Genomic DNA, 21,937 nt, shown 5'->3' on the forward strand with positions numbered 1-21,937 from the left:
ACAACAAAGTGAAAGCCAAGGAGTCCAACCCAATTGTATGAAGATTGGAATGCTCGTGCCTTTGCCTCATATATATGGTCTACATATACTCGGCTCATGGTTGCACTCTAGTGAGATAAGGCTGTCTCAACTTAGCCTTGAGCCACTTGAAAATAATGTAGACTATGTAGTTTCAAACTGGAAGGAAATATACATAAAAATACTTCAAACATCCTGCAAATTTGGAAATGTTTATTATTTATTTGTGTCCATGAGGAGGAAAGACGAGTATGAAAGGTTAACATTTTAGGTGATTTGCAATCTTCACTCTCTCTCTCTCTCTCTCTCTCTCACACACACACACACACACACACACACACACACACACACTCTCACTCATAATTCACCTCTAAGTGCGTCTTGCTCCATCGTTGCTCATCTTCCATAGCTTTCATTAATGAAGTGTTTCATAGGAATCTTGATATCATGCTTGCATAGGAAGATAGAAGTTTTCATATTCTAGACATTGTTTACCTTGGTTGTTTGAAAGAGATTTCAAAAAGCTTGCACGTTCAGCCTATCCAAGTGGCAACCACATTTGTCATCTGCAGGGCAAGTTTGAAAAAGGATATGCTAAAAACGTGTAGAACTGACAAGCTCTTCGTTGATTGCATGAAATCAAGATCTATAGTAGTTGTCTCTCAACCCGAAATCGTGATTCTTTAGAGCTACTTCACATGACAGTTGGGTTGCGCATTTGTTCACAACCAACAACCAAAACATTTTAGTCCACATGAAGAAGAACAAAATGGAGGCGTCTCATGAAAAATCTGCAATTTTTCTAACAAGTGGTTCGCAACCGCTGGCGAGTTTTTCTTTGAAAACTACTCATGTGAACTGAAGGCGATGAATCCAATGCGACCATACCAATCACTACCAAGGGATTAACTGTGAAGGGAATCCATGATAGTGGCACGGGGGTTAGCATTGTAATTAAAAATTGCTTGAAAACTATGGGAATACCTCACCTTGGGATTACAAACATAGTGGTAAAGATGGCCAATGGGCCCCTCACGTGACCGGCCTCTTAATCCCCCTTCCTCTCCCACGCATTGCTAATTTTAGTGCTTTGATCCCCCCCCCCCCCCCCCCCCCCCCCCCTCCCTCTCGATGGTTTAAATTGTGGGCGGGCCGAATCGCGCCGAGCGAGGGATGCTGCCAATTCACGAGCACATAGTAGGGGAACTGGTGCAGGAGGATGGGGTTGTGGTGATAGGTGCTGGCATTGGCTTCGCCAAGCTCTTGGCATCTCTGCTACGCCTACACTCCCCTTCTGAAGGTGTGGTCTTTGTTCTGTCTGCCTCTGAGGGGCAGCGTGCCGCCATCAAAGAGGAACTTCTAGAGCAAGACTCATCTCTTCAAGCCCCTATAGAGATCAACAATGAGTACACTGCCTCGGATCGTCTTTCTTTCTATGCTCGGGGGGGTGTTGCTTTCATCACTTCGCGCATACTCATTGTAGACCTTCTCAATGAGCGCGTTCCTCTTGCTCGTGTATCTGGACTGGTCTTCCTCAATGCACACCGTCTCTCGGATACATGCACTGAAGCTTTCATTGCCCGCCTTTATCGTGTAAGCAACCGCAAGGGCTTTATAAGGGCGTTTTCTGACAAGCCACAAGCTATGATAAGTGGGTTTTCAAAGACAGAGCGAATCATGAGAAGCCTGTTTGTGCGGAGACTCCATCTCTGGCCCCGATTTCACATGTCCATTGCATCGGCATTGGAAGAAAATCCTCCCCAAGTTGTGGATTTGAGGGTTCCTTTTACAGGTTCCATGCATGGCATACATGCTGCAATTTTGGAGGTCATGGATGCCTGCCTCAAAGAGCTTAAGAAAACCAACAAGCTTGATGTGGAGGATTTGACAATTGAGAATGGACTCTTCAAGTCATTTGATGAAATTGTCAGGCGGCAGCTTGACCCTATATGGCATACACTCAGTAGGAAGATCAAACAGCTTGTTTCTGATTTGAAAACTCTAAGAAAGCTCGCAGATTACCTTCTGCGGTATGATGCAATCACATTTTTGAAATATCTAGATACACTCCGTGCTTCTGAGGACGTTCGGTCAGTTTGGATATTTGCAAACCCGACACATAAGATATTTGAACTTGCCAAACGGAGAGTTTTTCAAGTTGTTAGAACTGATACTGGCGATCCTGTTGTCTCAGATAGAGGTAAAAGGCCCCTTAAAGGCCGTGGCAAGCAAAACAGCGGGTCAGATATGGCCACAAAAAAGAGAAAAGCCAATGACGGAAGTGCCTCAGAATTAAGCGTGTCAAGTGCGAATGCAGGCTCAGACCAGGTGGGAGCTGTGCAAGATGTCGAGGTAGTTGTGATGGCTGAGGAGATGCCGAAATGGAAAGTATTGCACGTGAGTTTCTTTTTAGCCTCGATGGCTTTGTACCTTTTTACAAAGTGCTCTTGCTTTTGTGTAAAATGTTTCTCAGACAGAATATGAATTGCTTGCAGAGTTTCTCATTGTATGAATGGTTTCTTCATATGTGGTGCATACATTCTTGTGAAGTATTTATTTGTAAAAGGCTTATCTTGATTCCAGGAGGTATTGGGTGAGATTCAAGAGGAATTACAGGGTATTGAACCTGCTGATTGGGAAGATGATTCTGCAACAGTACTAATTGCATGCAAGGATGAGCGAACCTGCCTTCAATTGCAAGACTGTGTTAACAAAGGGGCTCAGAAGGTGTAGTGAATGTTGTTCATTTAGCAGGAGAGGCTCGTTTTACTGGTTTCTGTTGTAACGAATGATTGCCTAGAGTCAGACATGCATTTTGGCAATTCTGTTTTGTATTTCCAGAGAATGTTTTTCTTGTGCTCAATGCCTCCACATTTAACATTAACATTAGTACTTTTCACGTTCGCAGAATGTTCACATGCATCTTTCCTTGCTCTCAATGCCAAGGCATCTAACATAGTCATTTGTGCTTTCGTGCTCATAGGATTTTATACATGCATTTTTCTTGTTGTTAATGCCGATATTCAACATTACTTTTCACGTTCATATGTTCTTTCACATGCCATCACATTCTTGTCCTCAATGCCTCAACAATCAACCTCATTCTTTTACCAGGTCATGCATGACTAGGTTAGTCTATGACAAAGGGGCGTAAAGCTGCTTGTGTCTGCTTGACGCGGGTGAGCATATGAAAGTGATGATTTTTGCAAGGACTGATTATGATGGTATTGCCTTCTTATTTGCAGCTCATGGGTGATGAGTGGGAGAAATATCTGCTGGGTAAAGCAGAGTTACATGGGATGCGAACACGGAAAAAGAGAACTTACGTGGGTTCTAGAGGAGTTGGTGTTTTGAACGGAAAGCTTTCATCAAGGAATGTCAGTGTAGAGGATGCAACTACAGCAAGACAGGAAGAGGTGGCTCTTTTAGCTGCAGCAGCAGAAGTGTCTTTTCGTGAGGAGGAAAATCGAGGGGGCAGGGGCAGGGGCAGGGGCAGAGGCAGGAGCAGGGGTGCAGGATCTGGAAAAAGGACTCAGAAAGAAAAACAAGACGCTGGTAATGATGACACAATATCTCTTGAGGACCCCTCTGTCTCGATACTCCTTGATGAGAAGAATGACAATCTTGGAGAGGAGAGTGCTCTTCTTGAAGACAGTGTGAAGGAGGTTAGCAACAGGACGAGCAATCAACAGGGAAAGAAATCAAGTTCCTTGCTCCATTTTTATGCAATTGAGAGTGAACAGCGTATCCTTGACATTCTAAGGCCGTCCTTTGTGATTGTCTATGATCCTGACATGGCCTTTGTCCGAGAAATGGAGGTGTACAAGGCTGAGCATCCCCTGAAATCATTGAAGGTTTATTTTTTGTTCTACGATAACTCAACAGAAGCACAGAAGTTTGAGGCTAGCATAAGGAGAGAAAACAGTGCCTTTGAATCTCTTATTAGGCAGAAGGCTTCAATGATGATTCCTGTAGACCAGGTAAAATATCCTCGAATGCGTTTTGTAATGTTTCATTAATGTGGGGTGTTGTTTGACCTTAATTGCATGTTTGACCTTATATATATATTTAAGTTGGTGGTTAACTCACCAGGGTACACCCATCCATAGCACGCTTTTTGCACATGATATTTTAGGTGCTTGTGACTATGGATCACATCTGTTATTGAGGTGCCCACAAAACCAAAACTGTATTTGTTTTGACCCTAGCACAAACGGTTGATCTGGATGTTTTTATTGTATGGATGCACGGAATGGATACACTTCGTACATACGTATGGCTCCACCCTTGTAATATGCAGAAAGGTATTTATGTGTTGCCAGGGTAAGCTTGACCCAAAGTCGGGAAAGTACATTTTTCTTGGGTATGGCAAGGTTGGTGAGATTGTGTGCCGCTTATGGAATTTGGAACCCAGAAAAATTCTGCCAAGTAATGATGTTTTTGTAAAAAATGATAAGATGCATTTTATTGTTGAGTAGGTGATTCAATAAGATAGGAATGTGAATGATACAGTGCCAAATTTTTGGAAGGTTGGGCAACAAGGACAAGCAGTTTAAACTGAAAATCCTCCGGATGTGAATGATGATAGAGTGCATCAACATGCCGAGAATGGTGATCGAGTGTTACAGAGGTCGGTAAGGGTGTCCCCGCCTCTTGGTGGTTATATTCTATCTCTTGATTATGCTGTGTTGACAGATTATGGAGAGCCCTCCTGTTATGATGACAAGCTTAAGTGGGAGCGTATTATGCACTTCGAAATGATTTCCTTGCATAAGAGTCACACTTCAGACCTCTTACCTTCACTTAAAGCGTAATAAAGATTTGCCTTGCAATTGTGTCTATCATCTGAAGATCACATCCATGGAAAGCCTAAGCCTAGGGCTAGACTAGTTGCTAAATGTTTCAAGGAGTAGAAGGGTAGATATTTTCTCGGACAGTTCTTGCTTTGTTTGCTGTATAGGACATGAGCTGGTTCAAATGGATGTCAAGCCTTCTTTCTTTCTTGGTGATCTTTATGATAGTATTTATGTGTAGTAGCTAGGAGGGTTTTTCTGTGAACAGTTGGTGTGTAAGCTCATGAGAAGCCTATACGGTTTGAGCAGGCATGCAGGAAATCGTATGATAAGTTTGATGCATTCATGAAGATTTAGGGATAGAGGAGTGAAATTGATCATCTCCTCCATACGAAGAACAACGCTAAGGATGATAGTCTTTTATTTTGGTCATTTATGTAGATACAGTAGATGATATGCTTTTAGCTGGAAAGAACAGCCTTGAGGTAGATGCATGCAAGACGAGGCTGCTTGAGAACTTTGAATTGAACGATTTGATGAGATAACTTATATTTTTGGCAGGGCATTATATGAGACAGGTCTAAGAGGGTTCTTTTCTTACCTCAAAAAGAGTACATTTGTTGAGTGCTCAAAACATTTCATATAGACAAGTAGAAGCTGATTTTCTAGGCTTGACAATGAAATACATGGCTCCATAGTATGCGTGATGAAGCATACCCTGCACAACCACGTCTAATCACGTCGTTAAATCCAGTGCAGCAATGTAGTGATGGTATGTATCTTCTCAACACATAGCCTAGAATATCCAACATATGCCGCACTAGAGTATGCCTTTACGCTATTTAACACCGATATATCAATTCAATACTCATGATTTGGTTGTGCCAAAGTAGTCCTGAACCTTGACATGAAGTGTGAGCCAATGAAAGGAGATACTACCATCATGTCACCCATAGCTAACTCGGCTTGAAGAGAATCATGAAGTTGGGCATATTCAATGCCAAGTTTTGTTGCAAAATGTTCTTTAAGAAATTATTTTGAAGGGTGAAAGTATATCAAGGATTTTCTCCTTTTACTTGTCCCCATGATCTGTAAAGTTCTTTGGATTCATCATTGGACAAAGTACCAATACTATCAACAATTAGGCCAATAGATGCTACAGAATGTTTGCTAGGTTGCGGATTAGGTCTACTCAATTTTTGTTCCAGAATGGATGCGTACAATCGGGTCAGTGTGTGACCCACCATAATGGTACGGTAGTTCCCGGGTATCATAGGATCCCCTGACTTGAAAATAGGTACGATAGTAGATAATTTCCAAGATTCAGGTAATCCTTCACACATGACCCGATTAAACAGACGAGCAAGGACTCCTAAAAGTAGATCCCTTGCATGGATCAGATGTTCTACTACTAAACCCTCATGATCATATGCTCTTCTTGTCTTCATCTTGTCAATGGCTTTTTTCACCATTTCCGTAGTAAAGAAAGTACTAGTAGCAGGGCATGGCTCTAGCGGATCTGGTAATGGAGGCTGTCCAGATACCATATATAATGATGTTACATAATTGTCGGAGGCGATGAGTGCTCGTGAAATAAACTCCAGGCCTCATGTGAGTCCTGACTCAAGAAGAGCTGATATAAATCCTTCTCCAGTTTGGCTAAAAATGCCCTTTTCTTGCGACGTACTATATGCCGAAGAGCAATCCGAGACTGCTTATATGTGATGATCCCAAGTGTAAGCTCTTTCTGGACCTGGGTTCTCGTCTCTCTGCATTCCTCGTCGTACCAACTGTTTTGAGGCATGTTCCTAGATCCTCTCTTCTGATTAGGCTGAGTATGTGGGTATGCCTCTTGTGCTGCTCCATGTAGTATCTCTGTTAGCTGAGAAGTAATCTCCTCTACAGTATATACTGGCTCGGCTGCCCACATCCTATTATAGATCTTTTCCACATAGACTGAATCAGTCTCTGGCGTGAAAGTATATCTCGTGTGTGTCTTCTTTCTTTGTACTTGAGAGGCATTGTATTGGAAGGAGATTGAGAGCATGATCCACTGCAATCCCAACCGGTCTAGGTCCCACCTTAAAGTCCTCGATACTAGAAATAAAGCTTGGTGAAGTCATGACATAATCCACTGCACTGGCCCCATGCTTGTGTGGGAAGCATGTGAATCCCCCAGATAAAGGAAAATTCTCTAGACCATTAAGTATAGCCAAACCATGTGTAGTTGCCATCTCCATGAGATGTCTCCCATATTCAGTGTGTTCTTTATCCTGTGAGTTTCTAGTAAGCCCCTTCTGTGATAAATCCACTTCTCTGAGCATTTCCTCAGAAGTAGCATAGAATACTGCTTGAGAGTTGGCCATTCTGGCATTAAAGTCTCCTAAGAGAACGACGTATCCATCTCTAGAGAACTCCCATATGTCATTATTCAATATGGAGAAAGGGGACTGTCCTTTAGGTGAGGAGTAGACTAATGTACTTGGAGGGAAGTAGCATATTGTAACTAAGTCAGACTTTGTAAATAATTAATTTATTTACGAGAACAGAATCATCTAATTAGTTGTGTGTACACCAGAATAGACCTAGCAGTTCTAAGGCCTCAGGTGAGCCTAAATGCAGGCCACAACACCTCAGAGGGACCTTAGCAGAAATTACCCTGAAGCCCTAGTGATTGGGAAATCGGGTCTTCAGAAAGGGGTAAGCAGTAGCCTCAGATTTTAGGCTCAGGAAAAATACGCACGTCAGTACAAGCACATGAATGAGATGGGGTCCTTAGAACAGTGACCCTAAGGCTAATAAAGCTAATAAAGCTTTAGGGTAAGTTTCGTTAAATTAAATTTAACGGTCCGTGCCCGGACAGGCGACCGGACAAGTGTGAACAGATAAAGGCGGTGCAGTGCCAGTGCGGCATTGCTCCGGCAGACCTTTGGTGTTCTCATAAAAGAATCATTGGTAGCATTTGTTAGTTAGTTGCACATTTTTAATTAATGAGCTAGAAGTTTTTAAAGTCAAAAGTTCAATGGTTTTTAAGTTTTTAAAGTAAGTGTGCCAAGTGGCACACTTACAAATGCAAACTAACTCTCTCACCCTCTCTCTCTTCCTAGCGCCCCCTCTCCCTAATGGCTATTTAGGAGCCCCCCCTCCCCCATTTTCAGGGCTGGCAGTGCACCTACCCCCCCTAATGTGAGCGTGCTCTACGCGGTGGAGCCCCCCATTGATGCTTGAGAGCAGCCCCTTGCGACATATGTGGTAGCCTTGTGCTCCCATTGTCAAGAACAAGGGATCTCACAGTCATAGACACCTTCTGGTGAAGTTTCATCGCGAGAAGCTGCCGTAGACGCTCTCTTAGCAGAGTGCGGCTGCTGTAATTCTCTGTTTTCAGCCCCTAATCACCTCGATTAGGGCTGTTTTCAGCAGATCAGCCATAGAAATTCTCTTCTCTCTCCTTATCCTAAGTCTACATCAAGTTTGGCGCGATTCAATCGCGAAGAAGACCTCTGTTTCGGCGTAGGGGTGTGCACAGGTAAGAATTTCATGTTATGTGCAGAAAATTACAGCAAGCATTTGCGTGTGCATTTTGCTTGTTTCTCTTTTGTGTTCGATGCATGAATGAATGAGCATGAAGGCAACACATAACGGAAGATGGACTCTCCTCTGCGAGAGCTTCCGATGAGCTGTTTTGGAAGATAGACTCTCTTTTCGAGAGCTTTCAACTAGTCTCGTAGAAGAGGGGAAATCCCCTAAGCAGAAAAAAAGTGGAAACACTTTCTCAGTCAGTAGTCAGAACAGAACATAAGAAAGAATAGAGGACGGGCGTATGCCCCGTTCCTGTGCTTGTAAAGATTCTTCCTTAGTAATAAAGATATTCTCTTTATGGGGGGGGACAAGCCCATCTTCTGGTCCCCAATGGAGTGTCAAGTTTTCTCTCTCCCTCTAATTCTCTTGAGTATTTGAAGTGCAATTAAACGTCAGTTTACGCTTCCGTATTTAGCTTGCTGTAATTTTTTGCACATAACGTGAAATTCTTACCTGTGCACACCCCTACGCCGAAACAGAGGTCTTCTTCGCGATTGAATCGCGCCAAACTTGATGTAGACTTAGGATAAGGAGAGAGAAGAGAATTTCTATGGCTGATCTGCTGAAAACAGCCCTAATCGAGGTGATTAGGGGCTGAAAACAGAGAATTACAGCAGCCGCACTCTGCTAAGAGAGCGTCTACGGCAGCTTCTCGCGATGAAACTTCACCAGAAGGTGTCTATGACTGTGAGATCCCTTGTTCTTGACAATGGGAGCACAAGGCTACCACATATGTCGCAAGGGGCTGCTCTCAAGCATCAATGGAGGGCTCCACCGCGTAGAGCACGCTCACATTAGGGGGGGTAGGTGCACTGCCAGCCCTGAAAATGGGGGAGGGGGGGCTCCTAAATAGCCATTAGGGAGAGGGGGCGCTAGGAAGAGAGAGAGGGTGAGAGAGTTAGTTTGCATTTGTAAGTGTGCCACTTGGCACACTTACTTTAAAAACTTAAAAACCATTGAACTTTTGACTTTAAAAACTTCTAGCTCATTAATTAAAAATGTGCAACTAACTAACAAATGCTACCAATGATTCTTTTATGAGAACACCAAAGGTCTGCCGGAGCAATGCCGCACTGGCACTGCACCGCCTTTATCTGTTCACACTTGTCCGGTCGCCTGTCCGGGCACGGACCGTTAAATTTAATTTAACGAAACTTACCCTAAGGCTTTATTAGCTTTATTAGCCTTAGGGTCACTGTTCTAAGGACCCCATCTCATTCATGTGCTTGTACTGACGTGCGTATTTTTCCTGAGCCTAAAATCTGAGGCTACTGCTTACCCCTTTCTGAAGACCCGATTTCCCAATCACTAGGGCTTCAGGGTAATTTCTGCTAAGGTCCCTCTGAGGTGTTGTGGCCTGCATTTAGGCTCACCTGAGGCCTTAGAACTGCTAGGTCTATTCTGGTGTACACACAACTAATTAGATGATTCTGTTCTCGTAAATAAGTTAATTATTTACAAAGTCTGACTTAGTTACATCCCTCTTGGTTCTAAACAGTTGACCTCAACTGTAGAGTGTCAACATAACTGTGCAAGATGTCAGGGTAGTCCTTAAGATCGGACTCAGTCATCCACTTTGCATCTAAAGGAGTGTAATTCTTGAACTTGACTAAATACTTTCGATGGAGACTCCCCGACTTGAGTTGTCTCTCCGAGTGGTGTATTATCTGTTCAGGTTGAAGGATTTCCTCAGTCTCTTCGACTTTTGGAGGATCTTTTTGTACGGGCGCCACTGGAGGAGGTCCAACATATGGTCGGAGGAGACTGACATGAAAAGCATTGTGGATGCGCCAGTTAGCAGGCAAATCCAATCTGAAAGTCACATCATTGACTTTATCTGTAATTTTGAAAGGGCCGTAAAATCTATGGGAAAGTTTGACAACTTTCCCTGTGTCGACCCGCTTTTTCAATCTAGCTTTCTCAAACCGAAGCAGGACATATTGTCCTTTTTCAAGATTGAGATTCCTTCTGTGCTTGTCTGCTTTTCTCTTCTGTTGCTCGAGTACGAAGAATCGCTTGCTTTACTTGTTGATGGGCAATATCAATATTGCGCATAAATTCATCTGCGGCGAAGATGTTTTCTTTGGTCACCATAATAGGAAGTAAGAGTGGCTTCCCATAAATAATTTCGAAAGGGGCTTTACCAGTTGAGGAATGTATGGTATTATTATACGCAAACTCAATTATTGGTAAGTATTGTTCCCATTCGGATTGTCGTTCCGAAACATAGCACTTGAGGAGATCTAAAACAGTGGCATTAGCGATTTCGCTTTGACCATCTGTTTGAGGATGATAAGCTGATGAAAAATCAAGCTTAGTTCCCAAGTTTTCGAACAATGCCTGCCAAAATAGACTAGTCATGCGGGGATCTCTGTCGCTCACAATAGTCTTTGGCAATCCATGGTGTTTAAAAATCTGAACTAGAAATATTCTAGCCATGTGATCAGCTTTGATCGTCTTCTTTACTGGAAGAAAATGGGCTTGCTTACTGAATCTGTCTACTATAGTCCAGATTGCATCATTTCCATTCTTGGATCGAGGAAGATCCGTAATAAAATCCATGGCAATACTTTCCATGGCGTGTTAAGCACAGGGAGCGGCTGAAGCTTGCCATAAACTTTATGTCTTTCATATTTTACCTTTTGGCAGACTAAACACTCACGTACATGTTTTTCAATGTCCGCACGGAGTGTTGGCCAAAAGAAATACCTTTCGAGGGCACTAGTGGTGGAAGCAATTCCCCGATGCCCGGCATAAGGAGAATTATGTGCTTCATCCATCACCTTTTGTCGTAAGGGCTGAGCTATGCATATTGCTTGTTGACGATAGAGTGTATTATCCTTGATAGAATAAGGTGGCTTTGGGTGACCAGCTTGAAGATCTGCCCAAATTGTGGCGAAGTCTGGATCTTGAGGATACATTTCGCTGAGAGATTCTAGTTCCTCATGATAAATTGTTGTTAGTGCATTGATCTTTGGACGCCTGGAGAGAGCATCTGCAACTGCATTCTTTGTTCCAGAAGTGTGTAAAATCTGAAAATGAAACATTGAAAGAAAGTTGGCCCATCTCATCTGCTTTTCTGATAACTTTCTCTGTGTGAGAAAGTAGCGAAGACTTTGATGATCTGTCTTGATAATAAAATCAGCTCTTAATAGATAGTGTTTCCAAATGGAAAGAGAATGAATTACTGCCATTAGCTCTTTTTCGTATATGGAGGCATGCAACTCTGCATCTTTAAGGCGCCGACTTTCATAGGCTATCGCATGACCCTCTTGGTTCAAAACTGCTCCTACACAATCTCCAGATGCATCGCGGTATACCTTGAAAGGTTTGCGAAGATCAGGGATGGTGAGAACAGGTTCGTGACTGAGTAGATACTTAAGCTTTTCGAAAGCTTGTTTTTGTCCAGACCCCCAATGGAATGAAATCCGCTTCTTTGTCAGGTCATGGAGAGGACCTGTTATCGCGGCAAAAGCTCGAATGAAACGCCGATAATAAGAACAGAGGCCAAAGAAACTTCGTACATCATGTACTGTAGTTGGCGTAGGCCATTCTACAACTGCTTGAATCTTATTAGGGTCCATTCTCACCTGGTTGTGAGATACTATATGGCCCAAATAGTGGATTTCTTTTAGAAAGAACTCACTCTTCTTAGCATTCACAAATAATTTGTGTTTGCGTAATTCTTCAAACACTAAGGCGAGATGCTTATAGTGTTCGTCTTCCGTCTCTGAGAAGATTAAGACGTCATCAAAGAAAACGCCTGTAAAGCTTTTGTATGAGTGGAAGATTCTATCCATCATTGTGTTGAATGTAGCTGGTGCATTAGTGAGCCCAAAAGGCATCACTAAAAATTCATACAACCCGAAGGTTGTTCTAAATGAAGTCTTATGCACATCCTGAGGAGCTATGCGGATTTGATGATAACCGCTCTTCAAGTCTATACGACTAAAGACACTGGCTCCTTGTAACTTATCAAGAATGTCGTCAATCCGAGGGATTGGAAATTGATTCTTGATTGTGATCTTGTTTAGAGATCTATAGTCTATGCACATGCGGAATGTGCCATCCTTTTTCTGTACTAGCAAGACAGGTGAACAATATGGAGAAGTACTAGGCCTTATTAAGCCCTTCTCCAAAAGTTCGTTAACCTGCTTGAGAATTTCCTCTTGCTGCATTAGACTAACTCGATAAGGGGGCTGATTTGGAGGAGAACTTCCTGGGATCAAATCAATTGTATGATCCTCAGGTCGCGAAGGTGGGAGTTCATTTGGAAGTTCATCTGCAAAACAATCTTTATATCTTTCTATTAACTTAAGTCTTTTTTGCTCTAAAGAGGAAGAAAGTTGTGAAACAGACACATCTCTCTCTCTTGCAAAAATCAAGTACGCTGAAACACACTTTTTCATTTCTTTCTTGATGGCAATGTGATTGGCGATAGGAATACGCCAATCACCTGCATCTGCAAGTACAAGATACTCCTTTCCTTTATGAACAAAAGATAAGGTTTTCTGAACATAGTCAGGAATGGGATGCATCTTGTAGTGCCAAGGCATTCCCAAGATAACATCGCATCCTTCAAGTGAAGCTAGTAAGAAAGACTCTTGATCCTTGTAGTCGTCGACCTTTAGACTCAACTTCCCTATGATTGGAGTAGAGTTTGAGTTCTGCCCTTTGAAAGCAGATTGCGCTTGAATAGAGACTCCAAAACAATTGGGCTGCAAGTTCAGGTCGTCAGCTAGCTTGGTAAAGATGAAGTTGTCTGTACTACCAGGGTCAAACAAAATAAGAGCCCGCTGGTTGTTAATACTACCCCATGCTTTGAGAAGAGCTCTTTCTTTTCCATCCTTGGTTGTATTTCCTTGTACATCTGGGATTGCATTGGAAGAGGGTGGTTGTGGAGGTTTGGTTGGACAGTCACCCTTCATATGACCAACTTGTCCGCACTTGAAGCATCTTCCTTCACTAATGTAGGTTCGCAACTCAGCAGGAGAGAGATATCTCCCTTTCTTGGGCTGATTTGGCTTTGCTTCTGCTTCGGAGGCGGTTCTTTTCTTCTTTTGAGAAGAAGTAGAAGAGGTAGGCTGCTCATGGAGAGCCTTCTGCTTGGCATGGTAAGTGCTTTGCTCCATCTTCCTGGGAGTACCCTTGTCATGTATTCCATCAGCTATGCGGGTTGATTCCATAAGTATCTGCAAGTTACCTCGAGGGTAAAGCTTCATAGCCTTTTGCAAGGCTTCATGCAAACCTCCTTCAAACTTGCGCATCTTCTCCGAATCATCAATCTTCTTGAAAGGAATGACTTTCAAGAGAACGTCCCAAAACCTATCCACATAGCGTGGAACAATTTCGTTCTCTGACTGTGAAAGTCGATCCCATTCTTTCTTTACCTCTTCCTCATAGTCTGGAGGAAGGAACTATGCGTAGAACTCCTTCTTGAAGGTAGTCCAATCTTGGGGTTTGCGATCTTCCAGGATAAGGGTTAACCACCAATTGCTGGCGGTGCCTTTCAGGTACAAACTGACATGGCGAAGCTTGGATCTTTCCTTGAAATTCCCTTTTGCAAATGCAACTTCAAATTGGCGGATGAAAGCCAAAGCTTTGTCATTATCACGCCGTCCATTGTAGGTGTCGAATTTCACATCTTTATCTCCCGACTTGAATGTTTTCTGCCTATGGTGTTTCTTCTTATGGTGCTCCTTTCTATGCTTAGACTCCTTGTGGACAAGAGTCCTTTCCCTTGAATGCACTTCTTGCTGCGACGGATCGTCGAGAAACATGTCTTCCGGAGCAACTATGTCATCCAGATCCTTCATGAAAGAGAACTGAGGGGAATCAGGGGGATCCTGCTCTTGAACTTTTGGATTAAACCGCACATGACGCTCTGGAGGTTTCTTCTGCCTCTCGTGCATGCGGGAGGTTCCAATCAAAGGATATTTCCTTGGTTGTGGCACCTTTGGGTTCTGCGGGATTTCTCCCGACCCCATCGGCATTTTCTCCTTCCCTTTTTCAAGAGTATGGAGAATCTTTTGGACTTCTGGATGGGAGAGAACTTTCTGCAACTCTTCCACTTGCTGTTGAAGGAGAGAGAACTCTATCTCGCGTCCTCCCATTTCTGCAGTTTGCCAAGAGTCGTCAATCCCTTCAGGAAGAGAGAGAGGACCTTGCTCTGATACCACTGTCACAAAAATACGGAAGCGCAAACTGACGTTTAATTGCACTTCAAATACTCAAGAGAATTAGAGGGAGAGAGAAAACTTGACATTCCATTGGGGACCAGAAGATGGGCTGGTCCCTCCCCATAAAGAGAATATCTTTAGTACTAAGGGAGAATCTTTACAAGCACAGGAACGGGGCATACGCTCGTCCTCTATTCTTTCTTCTGTTCTGTTCTGACTACTGACTGAGAAAGTGTTTCCACGAAACACTTTCTTTCTGCTTAGGGGATTTCCCCTCTTCTGCGAGACTGGTTGGAAGCTCTCGAAAAGAGAGTCTATCTTCCAAAATAGCTCATCGGAAGCTCTCACAGAGGAGAGTCTATCTTCCGTTATGTGTTGCCTTCATGCTCATTCATTCATGTATCGAACACAAAAGAGAAACAAGCAAAATGCACACGCACATGCTTGCTGTAATTTTCTGCACATAACGTGAAATTCTTACCTGTGCACATCCCTACGCCGAAACAGAGGTCTTCTTCGCGATGGAATCGCGCCAAACTTGATGTAGACTTAGGATAAGGAGAGAGAAGAGAATTTCTATGGCTGATCTGCTGAAAACAGTCCTAATCGAGGTGATTAGGGGTTGAAAACAGAGAATTACAGCAGCCGCACTCTGCTAAGAGAGCGTCCACGGTAGCTTCTCGCGATGAAACTTCACCAGAAGGTGTCTATGACTGTGAGATCCCTTGTTCTTGACAATGGGAGCACAAGGCTACCACATATGTCGCAAGGGGCTGCTCTCAAGCTTCAATGGAGGGCTCCACCGCGTAGAGCACGCTCACATTAGGGGGGGTAGGTGCACTGCCAGCCCTGAAAATGGGGGAGGGGGGGCTCCTAAATAGCCATCAGGGAGAGGGGATGCTAGGAAGAGAGAGAGGGTGAGAGTGAGAGTGAGAGAGAGTTAGTTTGCATTGGTAAGTGTGCCACTTGGCACACTTACTTTAAAAACTTAAAAACCATTGAACTTTTGACTTTAAAAACTTCTAGCTCATTAATTAAAAATGTGCAACTAATTAACAAATGCTACCAATGATTCTTTTATGAGAACACCAAAGGTCTGCCGGCGCAATGCTGCACTGGCACTGCACTGCCTTTACCTGTTCACACTTGTCCGGCCGCTTGTCCGGGCACGGACCGTTAAATTTAATTTAACGAAACTTACCCTAAGGCTTTATTAGCTTTATTAGCCTTAGGGTCATTGTTCTAAGGACCCCATCTCATTCATGTGCTTGTACTGACGCGCGTATTTTTCCTGAGCCTAAAATCTGAGGCTACTGCTTACCCCTTTCTGAAGACCCGATTTCCCAATCACTAGGGCTTCAGGGTAATTTCTGCTAAGGTCCCTCTGAGGTGTTGTGGCCCGCATTTAGGCTCACCTGAGGCCTTAGAACTGCTAGGTCTATTCTGGTGTACACACAACTAATTAGATGATTCTGTTCTCGTAAATAAATTAATTATTTACAAAGTCTGACTTAGTTACACATATAGCGATATATAGAAATCTACCTGTCTCGGCTCTCATTCTCACCCACATATACCTTGCTTGTTCATCTTTCCTGATAATCTGTAGTAGTGGTTTCAGCTCCTCTTTAAATAAGACTGCTACTCCTCCTGAACCCTGGCTACCTCGTAGAGATCTCTTGTCTGGTCGACCAGCTGTTTCCCATAAATACCCCTTCACATGTGGCATAAGCTGTCCCGGTATCTGGTGTGTCTCTGAGTAGAAAACTATGTCTCTGTCCCTAAAGCTGTCTTCAAATGCACCTACATCTAGCCTATATGATCCATTACAACAACCAAAAAAATACAAGAAACTCTAAAAAATACCAAGAAATGCTTGTGAAACCCTGAAAAAATAGACTTCAAAACTTTAAAAAACAGCAAAACACATATTTGAAACCCTAAAAAACAACAAAAAAACATTGGCAAAACCCTAAAAAACAACCAAAAAACAATGATGAAACCCTAAAAACAGCAAGAAAGAGGCGATGAAACCCTAAAAACAGTGAGAGAGAGTCCAAACCCATGAGAGAGAGAGAGAGAGAGAGAGAGAGAGAGAAGCTTTGTGACAGGATGGTAGATTGCTTGATTTGAATGCGCTTTCTCAGTCACCTTCAACATTTTCTTCGAACTCTTCCACACGAAAGGCTGGAGGAAGGAAGGCATCTGAGAAGCAAATGAAGGTTCCATAGTTGCTCAACCTACATGCTTTAGTTGGTGTATCTTTTTGGCGGATTGATGTGTAGTTTCCCTGTGGCTTATAGTTTGTCTGCTTTTAACAGGTGGTAGTTGATATGAGGGAATTTGGAAGCAGTCTACCATGTGTTCTCCATCAGCAGGGAATAAAGATAGTGCCAGTAACCTTGGAGGTGGGAGACTATATTCTTTCACCTGACATATGTGTGGAGAGGAAAAGTGTGGCAGATTTATTTCAGAGTTTTGCATCAGGTCGCCTTTACCATCAAGCCGAGACAATGACACGCTATTACCGAATACCTGTTTTGTTGATTGAATTTTCTCAAGACAAGAGTTTCTCATTTCAGGTACCTTTCTTGTAAACTTCAATCTGCACAAAAGCCTTCTAAAAGAAGGGGGCCTGATATTTTGAGTGTGATGAATAATTTTAAATTCAAAGAGGTGTATGCAATCACCTTGTTTCTGTCTGCAGTCAGCAAATGAAGTTGGAGAAGATATTTTGCCCACCAACATTGTTTCCAGGCTGTCCCTCCTGGTTCTTCATTTTCCTCGTTTGCGTGTAATTTGGTCACGTAGTCTCCATGCCACTGCCGACATTTTTTTGACTCTCAAATCCAACCAAGATGAACCGGATGTAGATAAAGCAATGAGAGTGGGTGTGCCTACGGAAGATGGTCTGATTGAAGGTGATTTAAGGTAAGATTTTGAACACTTGAATCAACATGAGTAGCAACATGCAAGTAGTTAAAAAGTGCGTGTGTCCCTGGTTTTGAGTGCCTGCAAACAGATGCTTGAGCTTGTGCAACACAAGTGCGTGCCCACTTTGTTCGGTAGTGAAGCTTGCAGTCTTGTGCATGTGCTATCACACAGATGCGCACAGGTTTTATCAGTTGCTCATGCACACGCGCACACACGTCAACACAGCGAGTTATCCCTATGTCCAAGTCGATACAAAGATACAAGGAATCTGCTGGATTTGTGGCCCAATTGCAGAATTTTATGCCTTAATTTGTCTTGTCCGATGCAGAGCTGAGAATTATAACAGCACGGCTGTTGAGTTGCTGCGGAGGCTTCCGGGTGTTACAGATGCAAATTATAGATCTTTGATGGATGGATGTAACAGTTTAGCAGAGCTTGCCTGTGTACCTATGGAAAAACTGTCGGAGTTGATGGGCGGTAATCGTCCTGCTCGAATGTTGCGCGACTTCCTTGATGCTAAATGTCCAACATTAGCTTGAGTTATCTGCAGCTTACTTCCAAGGTGGGCCAATCTGATAAGAGTTGTGCTGCTGAAGTGTCCAACAATCATGTGATAATTATTATTATTTTACGGGCTTGCTGGTACTACTCTTTAAGTTCTTGGAGTCCTCTGCAAACTCTTCGTCATCCTCACTTACTACGGACACCATCTAATTGGAGATATGAGCAACAGGCCTGCTAAACCTTAACTAATGCACACTCATTGGCTCCTTGTTAGCTGTTGGCAATCTGTGTTCCCTCGAAAGGGGCACAGCTAACAAGTCGTTCTATACAATGGCAGCTGGCTACGATCTCATGTCATGGGGAGTTTTAGGGAAAAGGTTACTCAAAGAGTTCATCATGTTATCGAGTTTACGCTGTGCTATACATGAAAGAGTTCATCTCACTGTTCATATACCAATCTGTACAGGCAGTTGTCTTCACTGCCAACAATAATGCCATTTCAGTAAAATGTAGCATCATTAATCATCAGGGAAAAATTCCCTTGAAATTTCATTGATCTGGCAACTAAACGTAAGAGCTATGGCTCCTTGGAATAATTACAACCATTTGTTGTTGATTGTGCTGTGCCAACTTGTTGCTTTCACTTGAAAATCTAACCTCCAGCTGAGTTTTGGGCTTTATGAGGGAGCAAGAGGTTTCTGGCACCCTGCAATGGTGTCTACAATATTGATTGTTTTGTCCTGGATTCATCTAGGTATATTTCTTAGTCGTATAGTGGACACATAGGCTTCATATTGAAAAGTTTTTGTCCGAGTTACAATTAGTTAATATTGTGTTGATTCTTTCTATTGTTTGTTGTGCGCTTGCGCTATCAACCACCTTATTTTTGTGCTAATTTTTCCTATTAGTTTCTTTTAGTGATAGGCTTCATTATGGCTGAGTCTGGCCATACCATTTTCTGTATAGAGCCGTAATCCCCCATATCAACACTATGGGCACCCCCATATCCTGCAGTATGTGCATCAATCGAGCTCTCGATAGCATGTGAAATGCTTTGTGAAAATGCACAAAGCTACAAAAAACCCTTCTCCCATGTGACCTACCCTCCTCAATGATGGCTCTGAGTGTCGGAATATGTTCAAGAGTGGAGAAACCCCTCTTGAAACCGGCCTAGCCCTTCGCTCGTACACCCTCACCCTCTACCCAATTACTCAACTGTTGCTCAAGAATGGATGCATACAACCGTGCCAATGTGTGCCCAACCATAATAGTGCAGTAATTCCTAGGCTCTGCACACACACAGAGAGAGAGAGAGAGAGAGAGAGAGAGAGAGAGAGAGAGTAGACTGAGAGAAGCGGAGAATCTACAAAGATTCTTGTCCTCCAATGTTTTCTCAATGGCTGGCACATATGCCTAGGAGAACTAGAGTGCTAAGTTAGCTGCATGTGTATTGAATTGTGTGCATACTTGTCATACACACAACATTGTATTTACCATTTTGTTGTCATCCAAACATTCAACAAGAGTGTGCGTCAAAAGTATGAGAGAGAGAGAGAGAGAGAGAGAGAGAGAGAGAGAGAGAGAGAGAGAGAGTTTGTGCTTTGTTTCCACAAAGCTTATTACCTCAAGTTGACATGGTCGTGTGTTTAGTACACTTCGAACTTCATGTCCCAATTCTGATGTCTAAATATGTGCTTAGCTTTTAGATTGTATTAAAGTGTAATTCAATCTCGTTTTCTTGTGTGCATTCTTGTCCTTTGTGTAATTGTGGTTGTGTTATTTGAAGATTCACAAGAGTAATCCTTGAAGGGGGGAGAGAGAGAGAGAGAGAGAGAGAGAGAGAGAGTGAGTTTGTCACCTTTGATCAAAGTATGTTTCCTTGTTTTTTAATTGGTACCATCTCTAATATGTTACGATCATGACGTCCTAATTTTGATCTATGTACCTCGCAAAATTTATAGAATTTGGTGATACGGATCATTTGAAATATGTTCACTTTTAAATCTTGTTCTCTTTTTATGTTTGGAAAAAAAAGAAAACATGCAAGTTTTCTTGCATGGAGGAGTTTGCACAGTCCTCCCCAATTTTATAATGCAAGGGAATTCACACGGTAGCATGCAATTTTCAATGCGTTCGTTTCACATCGTCATTAGTAACGAGTCAAATTATTTTATGTATCCTTCTATTTTGACATTCATTTGTTGATTGTCGCAACCAACACAATGTTGTCGCCTAAACCTTTACAATCAACGTATTCGAAGAGATGACACACTAGACATAACGCTCATCAAGAACTTGTGCTTTTGTAAGGCCACCAAATCAGTCATACACATCGACCAATGCATTGTCATGCACATCATGTTTTTGCAACAGCAACCGACTAGCAATCTCATATTGAATTCTCTAACCCATGTTATAGTCTTGCGTAAAGCCACATGCCTTCATTGGGTGCATGCATAGGTGATTGCAATTGGAGAAAGACGATCCCGTCACATCTAACTCAAATAGCTTAGAGCTTCCTTGCCACGCCATGTTGGGTATATCATGTAGTCAATGCATTCCTAGAAACAACAATTTGATAGAAAGCTCATTGAGAACTCTATGTGCTTTCTTCTTTCAGGAGGGCACCACATTTGACATACATATCGACCAAAGCATTTCCAAGCACACATACATGTTTCTCCCGCTAAGTAGCAATCCCATCGTGACTTATCTACCCATGTCAACGTCTTGTGTAAGCTATGCATATGGATAGAGGCCATCACTTTCGATATGATGAGCACAAAAGTTTGCTTCCTTGGTATAACCATGTTGGCCATATCGTGCAAATGACAATATATGGGGAAGGAAGGCATCCAGAGCTTCCTTGCCATACAACCATAGTGCACAGATTTTGCAATCAACTCATTTTAGGTAACGATATCCACGAGAGGATTCCCATCAAGTAGTTCTCATGCTTTCGTGAAGGCACAACACATCTGGTATACATATCAACCAAAGTGCCACCAAGCACGACATCTTCCTTTAACAGCCCCTGACTAGCAACCACCCATGGCAACAACATACGTGAAAACAACAAAGGGTTGCCTTGCAATTGAAGAGCTGCGTGGGAGAGTTGCTGTTGAGTTGGGACAATAGCCCGAATAGAGGAAAACGACAAGCTGTTGCGATTAAAAGAGCGACGCTCGTTAAAAATAAAGATGGTGCCGTTTGAAAAGTAGAGACACATGGATCAATGTGCAGAGAGAGAGAGAGAGAGAGAGAGAGAGAGCCTCAAAGAACTACAAAGATTTTCTTCCTCCAATGTTTTCTCAAGATCGTGGCTACATTCTGGATCTAAGAAAAACAAGGTTAAGGCTCATGTTGACATTCCAAAACAAGAGAATATTTTACTATTTTTTCCTAGGTTGTAAAAAGGAAGCATGTGAAGTTTTGTGGGTACACGGGCTAAAAACTGATTACGCTACACCATCCATTTTTGTCAAAAGCAGTGCCAACAAAAACAATGTGAGCTTAAACTCATGTGGACCTTCTAAAGTATGAAACTTTGAATATCTCCCCCCCCCCCCCCCCCCCTCCACCAAAACTCACAATAGTGAGTCAAAGTATTGTATTCACCACAATAATGTACAAAGAAACCTCAAGCTCGAGCTGAGCCTTGAGGGAAATCGGTTACAATGGCTTCTCATAGAGGCATCCAACTACCCCTCAATAGGTAAGTTCTAGACCGTCAGAGCGGCGTTAATGGCTCGATACCATTTGTCTAGGAAACAATTAGTTTCTTACTTTCAAGGACGATCTCCTTGAAGTTAGTAGTTACAAGAGCATTCTCAAACACCCTATGGTTCCCTACCTTTCATATTTCTTTAAAGTAACAAAATCTGACAATTTGTGTGCTTACTAGTAGATCTTTGCTTTTTATCCTGATTC

General features: G+C 42.7%; 1 protein-coding gene across 2 annotated transcripts; it reads left to right on the top strand.

Moving 5' to 3' along the window:
* Positions 1-1,148: 1,148 nt before the first annotated feature.
* UVH1 (Restriction endonuclease, type II-like superfamily protein) lies at positions 1,149-18,685 on the top strand. Of its 2 annotated transcripts, none has more exons than XR_015185375.1 (7): positions 1,149-2,415; positions 2,602-2,745; positions 3,264-3,998; positions 16,681-16,791; positions 16,891-16,977; positions 17,057-17,151; positions 17,277-17,410. XR_015185375.1 is itself a non-coding variant. In XM_086491143.1 (7 exons), the coding sequence occupies exons 1-7, from the start codon at positions 1,192-1,194 to the stop codon at positions 18,040-18,042; spliced, it is 2,910 nt and encodes a 969-aa protein (XP_086347269.1). In that variant the 5' UTR covers positions 1,150-1,191; the 3' UTR covers positions 18,043-18,685. The 2 variants fall into 2 exon arrangements, 1 of the variants encoding a protein (XP_086347269.1); XM_086491143.1 differs by adding an exon at positions 17,832-18,685 and having other exon boundaries at positions 1,150-2,415; positions 16,891-17,151; positions 17,277-17,500.
* The last annotated feature ends 3,252 nt before the right edge of the window (positions 18,686-21,937 follow it).

The sequence above is a fragment of the Adiantum capillus-veneris genome, chromosome 19 (genome assembly GCF_014529385.1).
Source record: "Adiantum capillus-veneris isolate H3 chromosome 19, ASM1452938v2, whole genome shotgun sequence".
Taxonomy (NCBI): domain Eukaryota; kingdom Viridiplantae; phylum Streptophyta; class Polypodiopsida; order Polypodiales; family Pteridaceae; genus Adiantum; species Adiantum capillus-veneris.

Excerpts from the sequence above, each read along its gene's own strand:
- UVH1 (XM_086491143.1), top strand. The coding sequence starts at position 1,192 with ATGCTGCCAATTCACGAGCACATAGTAGGGGAACTGGTGCAGGAGGAT. Across the intron at positions 3,999-16,680 it reads TGATGATTCCTGTAGACCAG|GATGGTAGATTGCTTGATTT; the intron begins GTAAAATATCCT and ends GCTTTGTGACAG. Across the intron at positions 17,152-17,276 it reads ACAAGAGTTTCTCATTTCAG|TCAGCAAATGAAGTTGGAGA; the intron begins GTACCTTTCTTG and ends TTCTGTCTGCAG.